General features: G+C 31.8%; 3 protein-coding genes across 3 annotated transcripts in view; 2 read left to right on the top strand and 1 right to left on the bottom strand.

Annotated features, from left to right (window-relative positions):
• Window positions 1-12,957, bottom strand: part of LOC123680011 — a 39,876-nt gene extending 26,919 nt beyond the window's left edge. Inside the window, exon 1 of the mRNA XM_045617640.1 lies at window positions 12,724-12,957. Within this exon, the coding sequence (XP_045473596.1) occupies window positions 12,724-12,774 (51 nt within the window). The 5' untranslated portion in view covers window positions 12,775-12,957. The remainder of the gene's footprint in view (window positions 1-12,723) is intronic.
• LOC123680008 (sterol O-acyltransferase 1-like) lies at window positions 155-5,283 on the top strand. Its single transcript, XM_045617635.1, has 6 exons — window positions 155-433; window positions 2,539-2,706; window positions 2,765-2,913; window positions 3,175-3,314; window positions 3,576-3,736; window positions 4,532-5,283. Exons 1-6 carry the CDS (start codon window positions 384-386, stop codon window positions 5,241-5,243), a joined length of 1,380 nt encoding a protein of 459 aa, XP_045473591.1. The 5' UTR covers window positions 155-383; the 3' UTR covers window positions 5,244-5,283.
• LOC123680010 (sterol O-acyltransferase 1-like) lies at window positions 6,016-11,593 on the top strand. Its single transcript, XM_045617638.1, has 6 exons — window positions 6,016-6,833; window positions 8,489-8,656; window positions 8,716-8,864; window positions 9,342-9,481; window positions 10,028-10,188; window positions 10,846-11,593. The coding sequence occupies exons 1-6, from the start codon at window positions 6,787-6,789 to the stop codon at window positions 11,549-11,551; spliced, it is 1,371 nt and encodes a 456-aa protein (XP_045473594.1). The 5' UTR covers window positions 6,016-6,786; the 3' UTR covers window positions 11,552-11,593.
• Window positions 12,958-14,284: the final 1,327 nt, after the last annotated feature.

The following is a 14,284-nucleotide window of genomic DNA, read 5'->3' as shown; positions in this document are numbered from 1 at the left end:
AGAGAGAATAATTGTCACCGGAAAACATTCAACGAAAATTATAATCACAAATGCAGAAGAAAATACTTGTAGCCATCATAATTAAGTTGATAAACACTACTCAAGATTTTTGTCAATTGATTTCATAATAATGAACTGAAGTGATAAACTTCTCAAACAATATCCCAATTGATTTAATACTTGGTATGGATATTGTCGATCAAGTTAGACCGTAAGAATCGAATTCTCAAACAGATATTTGAGAATTCGAGTACATTTGTGCCAACCGTAGAATTGTTAAAATGTATTTGAAGTTATTAAATGCACATAATTGATCGAATGAATATAAATTATTTTAGTGGATTGTCTTGTGTTTGTTTTCCTATAAGATAATCGATGCAGAGATGAATACGAGATCTGAATCTGAATTTGTTTATAACTATGAGGATAAAGTGTAAGTAATTTTTTACGATCAAATCCAATATGATGAGTAATATTCAAATATTCAGAAATTTGTATTATTCATATTTGATAGAAATGAATGCATTTAATTTTCTTTGATTTATTATTCCCAGAATCTTTAAGTATTAAAAAATTGGGAAACTACTGATGTGAATTCAGGAGCTTTTAAGGCACCAAGATCTTGTGATTTAACATACATTTAGACTCTTTTCTTTGGGATCACGTAAAAGATAAGGTATATGCAATTCCTCCACAATGGATTCAAGACTTTAATTGTGGAATTTTTGAAGTTATTGAGTTCATAGAGCCGCAAATGGCTTAATGGCATACCTTCCTCTTCACAATGAAATAAACATCCATTGATTTCTCAATGAAAGAAATCTTACTCAATCATCAAATATATATTGAACATATTCCCGCTTCTTTGACTTTTTCGAAATGTTAGGCTTATTATCTCAGATAGTTCCTACACTTCTCTTGAAATATTTGCATTTGTTCCTCAAATAAATTTAAATGCTTTTGTGTCTTTTTTTCCTCATCTTGCTATAAAAGGATAACATCGTTTAATAATCAGTTTGTTCTATTCTCATAATGAGGCTATGATATTGGCGAAACAATTGTTCTGAATTCTATAACTTTAGGCCAATTGAAAAGTACCCAGTCTGATGCACAGATGGCGGTGCTAGTATTTAATCCATATGATTTTTAGTTAGTACCAACCTTCAAACGATACGTGTCAAAATTTTACAGCATTCTGACCATTAGTTTGTGAGATATTGCGTTGTGAGTGCAGCTACTTTTGTTATTTGAGAAAAGATTGAAAAAAAAAGAATTTCATGTGCTGATTAAATATTGCTTTCTGAAAAGAAAAATACAGTTGAAGCCAAATCTTGGCTTGATGAAGAGTTTCCGGGGTCGCACCACGAAAATCAACCATCATTGATTAGTATGCTAAGTTAAAACGTGGTGAAATAAGCACCGAAGACGGCGAACGCAGTGGACGCCCAAAAGAGGCTGTCACCGACAAAAAATCAAAAAAGTTCACAAAATAATTTTGAATTACCGTAAAGTGAAGTTGATCGAGAAAGCAGACATTGTGAAGATATCATCTGAACGTGTGCTTACATCATATCATTCAATTAGATGTCGAAGCTGCAAACTAATAAAAAAAAAATATATCATTCACGAATATTTTACATGAGAGAGCTGTGTGCAAAATGGGTGCCGCGCGAGCTCACAATCGATCAAAAGCAACAACTTGTTAATGATTCTGAGCAGTGTTTGAAGCTGTAAAATTGCAATTAACCTGAATTTTTGCGTCGATATGTGACAATGGATGAAACATGGCTCCATCATTTCACTCTGGAGTCCAATCGACAGTCAGTTGAGAGGACAGTCAGTTGAGAGGACTGCACACGAGGAACCGAATCCAAAAAGAGGAAAAATACAACAGTCAGCTGGCAAGGTTTGGCGTCTGTATTCTGGGATGTGCAAGGTATTATATTCATTGATTACCTCCAAAAAGGCCAGACCATCAACAGAGATTATTTTATTATATAGCGGTCCCATTTGAAGAAAAAAAAGGTGCTGTTTCATCAAGACAATGCGCCGTGTCACAAATCAATGAAAACAATGGCAAAATTGCACGAATTGGGCTTCGAATTGCTTCTGCATCCACCGTATTTGCCAGATCTGGCCCCCAGCGACTTTTTCCTGTTCTCAGACCCCAAAAGAATGCTCGCTGGAGAGAAATTTAGCGCCAATGCAGAAGTAATCGCCGAAACTGAGGCCTATTTTGAAGCGAAAGACAAATTGTATTACAAAAATGGTATCGAAAAGTTGAAAGATCGCTATAATCGCTGAATCGCCCTCGAAGGCAACTTTGTTGAATAATAAAATCGAATTCTGCCAAAAAAATATGTGTTTTACTATGGTAGACTGGGCACTTTTCAATTGGCCTGTTAAATAGAGAAAATGCACCTATATGTATAGGTATCTTCTATATTCGTTAAATTGAAGCATTTGCGGAAAGATTCCTTTCTGAGTTCCTAAACATGATTTTCCTTATCTTTTTTATCGTTTTTGTTTTCGTTTCAGAAAAAATAAGAATCAAGGATTGCCTGACAAAGTGTTTTTTAAGAGAGAATCCCTTGTCATAGCTCTCTTCGAAAATCCCCATGTTAAAACGATTCATCATATTGCTATAGTTCTTTTCTTAGGACTCTGCTTCTTAACTTACATCAGGGGCTATTTAGAAAATGATGAGTAAGTCCATATACTAAATTTCATGATTTTAAGAATTTTAACATTGAATTTTTTACAGAGTTACAATAGGATTTCGTTTGATAAAAGGAAGTTTTAGAGATGTTCACATATCTATAATCACATGGTTATTTATTTATTTTTTAGTTTGTTGTTCATATTTTATTTTTTTGGCGTGGGCAAAACTGCGATTTCAGTTTTTTCCGAAATGTAAGTATGATTTGGAGATAATTCCCGTATTGTCACACGTTTCGAAACTTTTGTAACTCATCAGTATTGTTTTCGTTAATGTATTGCTAAAACTACAAAATCAACTTTGTGAATAAACTCAGATCCTCATTATTCTCCTTTATTTTCATATCATCTTCCTTCAAACCCTTTTATCGATTTATGTGATCTGATTTTTCTAAATATAATAGTTTTTTTTCTAATTCCTAGATATTTCTAATATAACATTAATTTCAATTGCAGCTTTAATCAGAAAACAATGTGATTTTTTATTCCTTGTGGTCCTTCTTGGCTATTATTTGTTTTCATTTTCATTCATTGGCCACATTGTAACCATTTTCAATTTACCAATTGGATCAGCTGGTATTATTTTGATAGATCAGGTGAGTTTCATCATGATTATTTTTTTTTAAGTTTTTTTGATTCGGTTTTCGAACTTATTGATAGAAATACTGTAACTTAATTATATAAATTACTACCTAGTATTTATTCAGCAGAAAGATTCACAGTTTATGAAATTTTTTCGATTAATATTGATCTATTTATCTATTCGCATATTCTTTCATATACTAAAGTTCTGTTCTAAGTTGATTAACATTCCTAGTACTTTTTCAACTCAGTAGTATAAGTTGTGGTTATTCCAGACCAGATTATTGATGAAAGTACATGCCTTCGTCAGAAGTAATGCACCAAAAGTATTGCAATTCAAAGAAAAATCGGATGAAATTTTAATTTTGCCAAACTTTCAATATTTCGTATTTTTCACATGGATACCAACATTAGTTTACAAGGACGAATATCCTAGGTGAGTATAATTGATTCCTCTATTTCATTAAACTGTAGGTGTGTTCAAAAATGAAAGATCATAATTGTTGTCTTGATATTGATGATGGACTATAGTTAGATAGTTATTTGGGCTGTTTCCATCATATATGCGGTTGGTTGTTTCCGACGTTCCGGCAAGCATTCGCCTGCCGTCTTCAGGGTGGTGGTCCTGAGAAGAACCGTTTGCCAAACTTGGTCTGTCTAGACTTGTACGCGCCATACTTTTTTCGAGTTGTATGAGGGTATCAGGGTTTGAACCTTAGTCGTATTGGTTGCAATTCCTTCACTCTGACCACTTGTCTGCTTCTGTAGACTGTAAAACAATTTGGATCTCAGTATAACATGCTGCACCTCCTCAACTGGCTTCCTCACAGGACCCTGCTGCCTAAGAAAGCACCTCCTGAAGTAGGCTATCCAGGAACTGAGGAAGTGCAGATTTTATGGGGAGGAGGGAGAAATTCCTGATCTCTAGGTCATATAATGTACTTCCATTGCAAGGCAATGAAAAAAATGCTTTAGCCGAGAAACTTCTAGGAGTTAAGATGTAACTTCCTTGTAGCATCCCAGATACTGGAGTTCATTAGAACTCTGGATCTAGAAGGCAAACTGTTGATGTAGTTCTGATGGAGACACAATAGATCCCAAGGTGGCGTTGCAAAATAACCCAGTAACAGTAATCATTAATCTATATTTAATGCTACTATGTAATCTTTATATAATGCTACAACATTGGTCTTAATTGGTACGGAAATTTTATCAATATTATCTTTTCCAGGACTAACGAAATCAAATGGGGCAGAAGGGCTGGTTACGCCTCGGAAATTATTGCTGTGGTGTTCTTCTACTCCTTCGTCCTTGAGAGATTCATGATTCCTCTCTTCAAGGACTTTGGGCTAAGGAAATTTTCTCGTTCAGAACTTTTCCTAGCTCTCTTGGAATCTCTTCTTCCAGGTCTTATGTACTTGGTTGTAACATTTTACCTCGTCCTTCATCTGGTGCAGAATCTCTTCGCCGAATTGTTGTATTTCGGTGACAGAATGTTTTACAAGGACTGGTGGACGTCCACAGACGCCTCAACTTATTTCAGAAAATGGAATCTTGTAGTCCATGATTGGCTATACATCTATGTTTATAAAGACTGTTATGAAATATTGTTTCCTGACAATAAGAACATAGCAACATATGTTACATTTTTCTTGTCATCAATAGTTCACGAATGGATTGTTGCCTATATGTTAGGATTTTTTCTACCCATAATGTTTATACTGTTCTTCATCCTGGGTAGGATAATGAATAACGTAAAGTTCCCGCAAAATTCTTTTTACAATACGTTATTCTTGATCTATTTAGCGCTAGGGTGTGGATCATTGATGGCAATCTATTGTTTAGAATTTTGCGCAAGGTATAATGAAGTACCTTCTTCAGCTGGAAGTTGGGATTTTTATGTACCTAGATTTTTGACTTGTGGAAATTGCTATACAGATTAATTATAAGGATTTATTTTTGAATATTAAATAACAAACCAGATTTTTCTTAGTTTGATTTCTAGAATTTACAAGTAGGTAATGTTCAACAAAAAAATGCTACAATTCAAGCTTAATAATTAAAAGTTAGTTTGATGATTAAATCTTATGGCCCAAAATGCATATTGAGGGAGATGTATTCTTTTAAAGTTGATAAAAATGTATTATTATTAAAATACATTTTTTATAACACTTCTACATTTTTGATATTGTTATAAAAAGTGTTTTTAGAGGATGAGTCATGATTTTTTTGGAACAACTTCCATGGTTATCGATGAATCTTGCGATGAATGAATCTGCTGACATCACGTAACTACAAAAACAGAAATACCTCGAAAAAAGTTCAATTTTTTGTATTTGGCTTTTTGTGCTCATAAACATAAAGTAATGCGTAACATTCTTTATTAGTTAAATTAACAATATTATCGAAAATACTTATTGTCTAGCGACAATTGGTTTGAATGTAACACCCTGTAGTTTGTTACATTTTTAGATAGTATTTTTGATGATATTGCTAATTTAACTAATAAACCATGTTACGCGTTACTTTATGAGCACACACAAAACTATCGTATTTTTGTCCACTCTGTAGCAATTGGAAAGTAATTCACCCTGTATATCAGATTATTATTTTAAAATACGGTAAATTCATAGGAAAATATAGTGTCCTATCTAAGAAACATTAACTATATCTCTATATCTCTTAAAAGGTTATTAATTTCTATGATCTGTTATGAGTATCATATAAACCATAAAAACTACTGAACAAAACGTTTTAGAATTTAAATTTTTCGAGATATTTTCAGTGAGCATCAAATTTGGGACACCCTGTACTTTGCTTTGCAGGCGTTTTTTATCGAACCGTTTTTTAAAAGCAGGTTGTTGCTGTCATTAATATAATAAATAAACCATAAAAATGAATTATTATTTTATAATATAGGATGTCGACTCATGTAAGCAGAGTGCACTGGTCATATTATTTTTTTGTTTGTTCCTCAGTAATGGATTTGTTAAATTGCCCTTAATTGAACAGAATATTTACAATAACAATGTTCCAAACTTCCCACAATATGTAATCCTTGAATAAGACAAAATTCTCCATGAACAACTACCTATCAAAAAACTTCATCAATAAAAATAATTAGGTAGAATGATTTTCACTGAGAGATATTCAACGAAAATATTATGCATAGGACATGGGTACATGTAAATACTCAAAGCCGCCTAATTAGTTGTCAGAAGTTGACGAAAACTTAGCAACTCAAGATCCTTGTCGTGTGATTTTATAACAATAAAAATAAAGTGATAAAAATCTTACTCATCAAATGATTTAATCCTTGATACCGGACATTGAAGAAACAACATTATTTTGATATTCTTTCCAGATGTTCGATAATTCCATTACTTTTGTGTGAACTATAGAATTGTGAAAATGTGTTTGAATTGATTGAATCATCATACACGTATCTACTTGTGTTTATTTTTTTTTTGGGTTAACCCTGTCGAAATGAATTCTGAATCTGGATCTAATTATAATTATAAGGATAAAACGACGTGAGTAATAAAAACCAATGTGACAACAAATATCAAAAAGATTCGAAATTTTATAGTACTTATACATATTTCATTTCAATGAATTTATTCAGAAGTGAATTAAAAAATCATATTGATTATTATACATTATCTATTAATTCCTCCATCGTTAAAAATTAAAACATGAGAAAATCCCTGATCAATGAAGTCAGAAGGGTTTGAGGATGTGTGTAGGACAAACAGGAAGAATATCTGAAATAAGAATTTCCTAGCATGAACCAAAGTAAAAGTCCAAGCATGAATAAAGAAATAAAGAAATGAAAAACGAAACCTTCACTAGAGAATATAATTTTAGGAATAAATACATGAAAAAAAATTTACTCAATGATCAAATATATTAAATATAGAACCGCTTCTCGAATTTTTTTGAAATATTACGCTTATTATATCAAATAGTTCCTTCATTTTGAAATTTGTCAATTATATTTCAAATAAATTTTAGAGCATTATTCTTTTTCTTTTACCATTCAAGTTATACACTGTGTCCGTAAAGTATGGAACAAATTCATTTTTAGCTATACAGACCATTTTGAGAAATAATCCAGAAACACGTCGATTTTTGATTTTAATTTACCGTATTTTGAAATAATAATCTAATATACAGGGTGGATTTCGAGTAATGACGTCACCGTCATTTTTTTTAAATGGAACACCCCCATTTTGTCTCAATTTTCTGATTACTCTAGCTGAACTGATTCCAAAAATGTATCACATGTGGATTCCATTTGGTACAGGGTGGACAAAAATACAATAGTTTTGTGTGTGCTCATAAAGTAATGCGTAACATTCTTTATTAGTTAAATTAACAATATTATCAAAAATACTTATTGTCTAGCGGCAATTGGTTTGAATGTAGCACCCTGTAGTTTGTTACATTTTTAGATTAATAAAAATGTATAAAAATAAGAAATAATTTCTTTCATATTCTGTCTGCTAGACCACAAGTACCAAACATGTTTGGAAACAGCTCATTTTTATTAATCTAAAAATGTAACAAACTACAGGGTGTTACATCCAAACCAATTGCCGCTAGATAATAAGTATTTTTGATAATATTCTTAATTTAACTAATGAAGAATGTTACGCGTTACTTTATGAGCACACACATCAAAACTATTGTATTTTAGTCCACCCTGTAGCAATTGGAATCAACATGTGATACATTTTTGGAAACAGCACAGCTAGAGTGATCGGAAAATTGAGACAAAATGGGGATATTCCTTTAAAAAAAATGACGGTGACGTCATTACTCGAAAGTAATTTACTCTGTATATAAGATTATTGTTTTAAAATACTGTAACTTGAAATAAAATATCGATGTGTCTCAGGATTATTTCTTAAAATGGTCTGTTTAGCTAAAAATGAATTTGTTCCATACTATACGGACACAGTGTATGTACAAGGATCGAAGGATGATATGCTATACAATTTATTTTGATGAAGCCATCATATTGGAGAAACCATTAATGCGAAATTTATAATAAAGAGTGGAAATGCACTTATATTCGATAAATTGAAGCATTTTTCTGAAGGATCACTTCTGATGAGTTCCTAGTTCCAAAACTACATCACATGAAGTAAATGCAGTTTCTCAAAAAAGGTTATTTATTTTCCAGGACGAATAGTAATCAAGGATTACCTGAAAAACTATTTTTTAAGAGGGAATCCGTTTTAACAGTTCTCTTTGAAAATCCTCATATCAAAACAATTCATCATATTGCAATAGTTCTTTTCTTAGGACTTGGTTCCTTAACTTTCATCAAGGGCTATTTAGAAAATAATGAGTAAGTTCATATACTACAGTACAGGATTTTATGAATTTTAACATTGAATTTTTTTACAGAGTAGCATCAGGATTTCGTTTGATAAGAGGGGGTTTCAAAAATTTTCACATATCTATAATCACATGGTTGTTTATTTATTTTTTAGTGTGTTGTTCGTATTTTCTTTTTATGACTTGGTCAAGACTGCGATCTCATTATTCTACATGTAGTAAGTATGATTTCTAGATATTTCACGTATTGTGACACGTTTCGAAAGTATTATATACCTCATCAGTATAATGTAGCAGTAGGTTTTTTTTTCGTAAATATATTACTAAGATTTGAAACTAAACTTTGTAAAATTACATATGATATCTATAAAGCTCCAAAAAAGGGTATATCCTGATTGGTCAGGTCATAATAAGTCTTCCTTAACTTTCGAGCTTTATACAAGGAATTAGCAACTCTGCATTGATTTTGATGGAATTTTTTTCGAAAATTAGTCATATTGGATGACATACTCCTAAAACATTCACCCCATCAATGAAATCGACGAAACTTGTCACAACACTCAGATCTTAATTATTCGTATTTATTTTTCATCTTCATCTATTGAACCCTTATCCCTTATTATTATCTTTTTTTTTTAATAGTTTTAATACCAATTTTCCCTACATTTCTAATGTAATATTTCTTTCAATTGCAGCATTCAAAACAACACAATGTGATTATGTTTTTGTTCAGTTCCTTCTTGCATATTATTTATTTTCATTTTTATTAATTGCCTACTTAGTAACGAATTTCAATTTGGCAACTGGTTCTGCTGGTTTTATTTTGATGGAACAGGTGAGTTTCATAATGATTTGTTTTTCCTCATTTTTTCTTTCATTTCAAAGCGAAGTTATGATAGAAATATTACAGGATGTTCCTTAATAAGAGGAACAAAGAAAATGAGAAATTCTTTGGATAATTTTAAGAAAATAAACATGAACCCGCAAACGATTTGTTTTCAAAATATCTACAGGGTGTTTCTTGTATTCATACTTTTTTGTGGTGATTATACCAGTTTATCGATTCTTCATTAATCTTCACTACAAATTAGGTGAAAAAGTACGGAAACTTATAATTATTATCGTAATTACAACGTACTAACTGGATATTTATAATAAATCAGATTTTACTGAGGATTACTAGAGAATTTTTCGAAAAATTTTTCAAAAAATCATTTTCAGATACGATAAAACTACAGAAACCGTTTATACCTCTAATTTAGTAACACCCTGTATATTGGAATAAATTATTTCTTCGTGTATTTCTGAAAAAAGAAACGTTGAGAAAAATTACTGAAAATATACTTTTCTGACTTAGTCATATAACGTGTAGTATTTTTAGATCAGATTATTGATGAAAGTACATGCCTTCGTCAGAAGTAATGCACCAAAAGTATTGCAATTCAAAGAAAAATCGGATGAAACTTTAATTTTGCCAAACTTCAAACACTTCGTATTTTTCACATGGATACCAACATTGGTTTATAAGGACGAATATCCTAGGTGAGTATAATTGATTCCTCTATTTCAATCAAAACTGTAGGTGTGTTAAAAAAAGAGAGGTCATTTCGAACAATCGAAACTGCACCAATAAGAAGAATTTCGAGAGAAGGAGAAAACCAAAAGAGAAATACTTTGCCGAAATCTTCCAAAGAATGGATCACTAAAAAAGTACCGGAATTTTAATACTGCAAGATCCAAAAACTATTTGGATCTCAGTAAGAACATGCTGCACCTACTCAACTGGCTTCCTCACAGGACCCTGCTGCCTAAGAAAGCACCTCATGAAGTAGGCTATCCAGGAACTGAGGAAGTGCAGATTTTATGGGGAGGAGTGAGAAATTCCTGATCTCTAGGTCACATAATGTCCTTCCATTGCAAGGCAATGTAAAAAATGCTTTAGCCGAGAAACTTCTAGGAGTTAAGATGTAACTTCCTTGAAGCCATCCCAGATACTGGAGTTCATTAGAACTCTGGACCTGGAAGGCGAACTGTTGATGTAGTTCTGATGGAGACACCATAGATCCCAAGGTGGCGTTGCAAAATATCCCAGTAACAGTAATCATTAATCTATATATAATGCTACTAAGTAATTTTTATACAATGCTATAACATTGGCAATAATTGGTATGGAAATTTTATCAATATTATCTTTTCCAGGACTAAGGAAATCAAATGGCGCAGAGTGGCTGGTTACGCCTCGGAAATTATTGCTGTGGTGTTCTTCTACTCCTTCGTCCTTGAGAGATTCACAATTCCTCTCTTCAAGGACTTCGGGCTCAGGAAATTTTCAATTACGGAACTTTTCCTGGATTTCTTGGAATCTCTTCTTCCAGCTGTAATGTACTTGGTTGTGACGTTTTACCTCATCCTTCATCTGGTGCAGAATCTCTTCGCCGAATTGTTGTATTTCGGTGACAGAATGTTTTACAAGGACTGGTGGACATCCACAGATTTCCCAACTTATTACAGAAAATGGAATGTTGTCATCCACGATTGGCTGTACGAATATATTTATAAAGACTGTTACGAAATCCTGTCCAATAAGCACGTAGCGATATACGTGACATTTTTCTTGTCATCAATAGTTCACGAATGGATTGTTGCCTATATGTTGGGATATTTTCTACCTATAATGTTTTTACTGTTCTTCGGAGTGGGTACAATAATGAATTATGTGAAATTTCCACGAAATGCTCTTTTCAATATGTTTTTCTGGTTCTCTTTAGCGCTAGGCACTGGAATGATGATGACAGCCTATGCTTTGGAATTTTACGCAAGAATGAATGAAGTACCTTCTTCAACTGGAAGTTGGGATTTTTATGTACCCAGATTTTTGACTTGTGATTATTGTTATACATTTTAATCATGAGGATTTATTTTTAAGTATTAAATAATAAGTGAGTTTTTTCTTCGTTTGATGTCTAGAATTCCTGAGTACTGTTCACCAAGAAAATCTAGTATTTTAGCTTAATAGTTCCTTAACTAAATATAAGTACTAGTTACAAGAGAAAAGAGAATTGCATTAGCGAAATCAGCAGTTTTCACGATCTTGTTAAATTATTATTATTTTTTGGTTTTCAAAACTTTCATCATTTTTATAACTTTGAATGAAGATCTTGTCTGACAATCTACAAATCTGCAGATCTGTTTTGGGTAGGCGCAAGTAGGAGCTTTTGAGTTCTCATTCATTCATGCGCCAACTGCATTATTGGAAACCAGACAACTATAGATATACAGGGTGTTTCTTGTAGTCTTAATTTTTTGTGATGATTATACCGAATCAGATACGTCGAAGTTTCTTTTTACGTTTTTTAAACTACCAGTGGTATATCAAAAAAAAAGTTCTGGAGGAAAGAAGCAGGCCCTACTGTTCCAGAAAAATATATAACCCTGTAGATTTACATTCAAAATCAGCATATCACATTATTTAAACTTTAAATTGAAATATCCATGTAAATTTAAGTTGAATATCTTGTGAAGGGAAGGTGCTATGACGAAAAAAATCAAACTTCAACACCCTGTATCTTGAGAAGAAAGTGTTTGAGAACCAATGTTTATAAAACTTTTTTCAAAAATGATCCGAGGAATTTCTGTCATTTTGTTTGTACCTCCAATTAAGGAACATTCTGTATATAGGTATATGACCTTTTTATAAAAACCGCTGAATGATATAGGCTTCAAACTTACTGGTCAGACTATTAATTAATATTGAAATTGTTCTTTAAATTCTCTTATAAATCAATAAAGCCGACTTCTTTCAGACTGATTGAAATTTTATTTATTTGGATACAGAACCCTGAACTTTAACAACTAAAATGGTGCATTACATTGGAGTAAGGACTAATAGAGTGATAACGAAAGTATCAAACTTGCTTGATTAGATAAGTGCCCCAAACAAAAAAATGTATATAGCTTTTTTGGGGGATAATTCAGAAAATAAAAATGTAACTGTTTGTTTCATGATGAAGAATTGAGCAAAATATTCTAGCAAAAACATCACGCTGAATCAATCACGTTTTTATAAAATACACTCACCAGCAAACTCAATTCGTGTATGCTAGGTTGCAGCCCTTCGTTGAAAATCATAAAGCTACGAACACACCTCCTCTATTTTCTGTTCTTCTGATAGATCGGGACAATTTGAAAGTCCGTAGAGGCCACGTTTAACAACCACATAACAACAAAAACAACAAACAAAACTTTTTCTATCTCACTTCCTTTATTTGAGTTGATAGTTGTAGATTTGAGTTCCTTCTCAATCTGAAACTGGCTTTTAGGCATCGAATACATTTCAACTTGTTACTTGACTGACCATCAGCTGATTCAGCAGCTGGTTTCTTGGACTAGAGTGGACAACAGCGAACAGCAGGAAATGATCATTAGTTAGGAACCAATAATAAATAAGTTCACTAGAGACTAGAGGACTGATTTTTGATTTGTATTGTATGTAGAATTGTATGAATATATAAAGCAAATTGATACCTTTTACAGATTAATTATTTATTGTGGTCGAAACCATAGATTAATTTACACAAAGCACAAAGGAGAAAAAGCTTGTCAATTCCACAGAATTAGAAGAAAAATGTATAAATAAATACACTTCATAATTTAATGATTTTTTAATAGAATCGTATGCCAGAAAAGATTTGAATGTTATATTATATGGATCAATTTTGAAATGAATTTATATAGGTACCTAAACATACTGACATACGTGTTAAGCGATTCTAAAGTAATCCAAAGTGAAATCTATCAACATTTATTTATTCAACTAAATGTTGATTAGATATCAACTGGGACACACTTGATAATTTTGCCAATATCATGATTTTATCCGGTATAATAGGAATTGGAATTTTTCTTCTATTTCGAAGAAGTCTCTAGATAATGAAATAAATATGAGTACCTATACCTATAAATCATGAAATTGGCAAAAATATATCCTAGAACTGGAAAAATTATGTTCTTTCAATCCATTTCTTATCAAATTTAAAAATATTCACAAAAAATTTCCTCAATAAACATAGAAAGATTAATAATATTATTTTATAAAGAGCTTCATGCACATCACACAGAGAGAATCACTTTCTTTTACTTCTGTGCTCCTAATGCATAGAACCTGTTAGTTATGAATTTATGAGGAATTTTTGATTATCATCATTGTGCATGCATTTCAAATTAATTCTTCCATACTCCTCAATCACTACTAAACTAATTAAATAATTGAATTTTTTACTAGACATACTCTTTTGAATGAGGAAGTTGAAAAAAAAATTGTTATTTGAAATAACGGAAAATTGAGATGGATAGAGAATTCATCTGAAATTTTCTCTGGAAGGATGAAGACTTTCTCGAATTAATTAATTAATTAAATCATCATTTCGGTACAAACCCATATTATATGATCGATCATTAGGGTGGGTCATTATATTTATAATCTTTACTGATCAAATTAATATCTTCATCATATTCATTAAAAAAAAATAGATCAATCTCAACCAAATCTATAATAATAATCAATATCATTTAATTGATTAGAATTTGATTAGAGAGGATTTAGACAGGCCTGTCCTGTCGTCTGTCTATTGTAGTCATC

This window comes from Harmonia axyridis, chromosome 5 (assembly GCF_914767665.1).
Source record: "Harmonia axyridis chromosome 5, icHarAxyr1.1, whole genome shotgun sequence".
Classification (NCBI taxonomy): domain Eukaryota; kingdom Metazoa; phylum Arthropoda; class Insecta; order Coleoptera; family Coccinellidae; genus Harmonia; species Harmonia axyridis.
The sequence above is the reverse complement of the archived record's forward strand: the minus strand, read 5'-3'. Positions and strand labels throughout refer to the sequence as shown.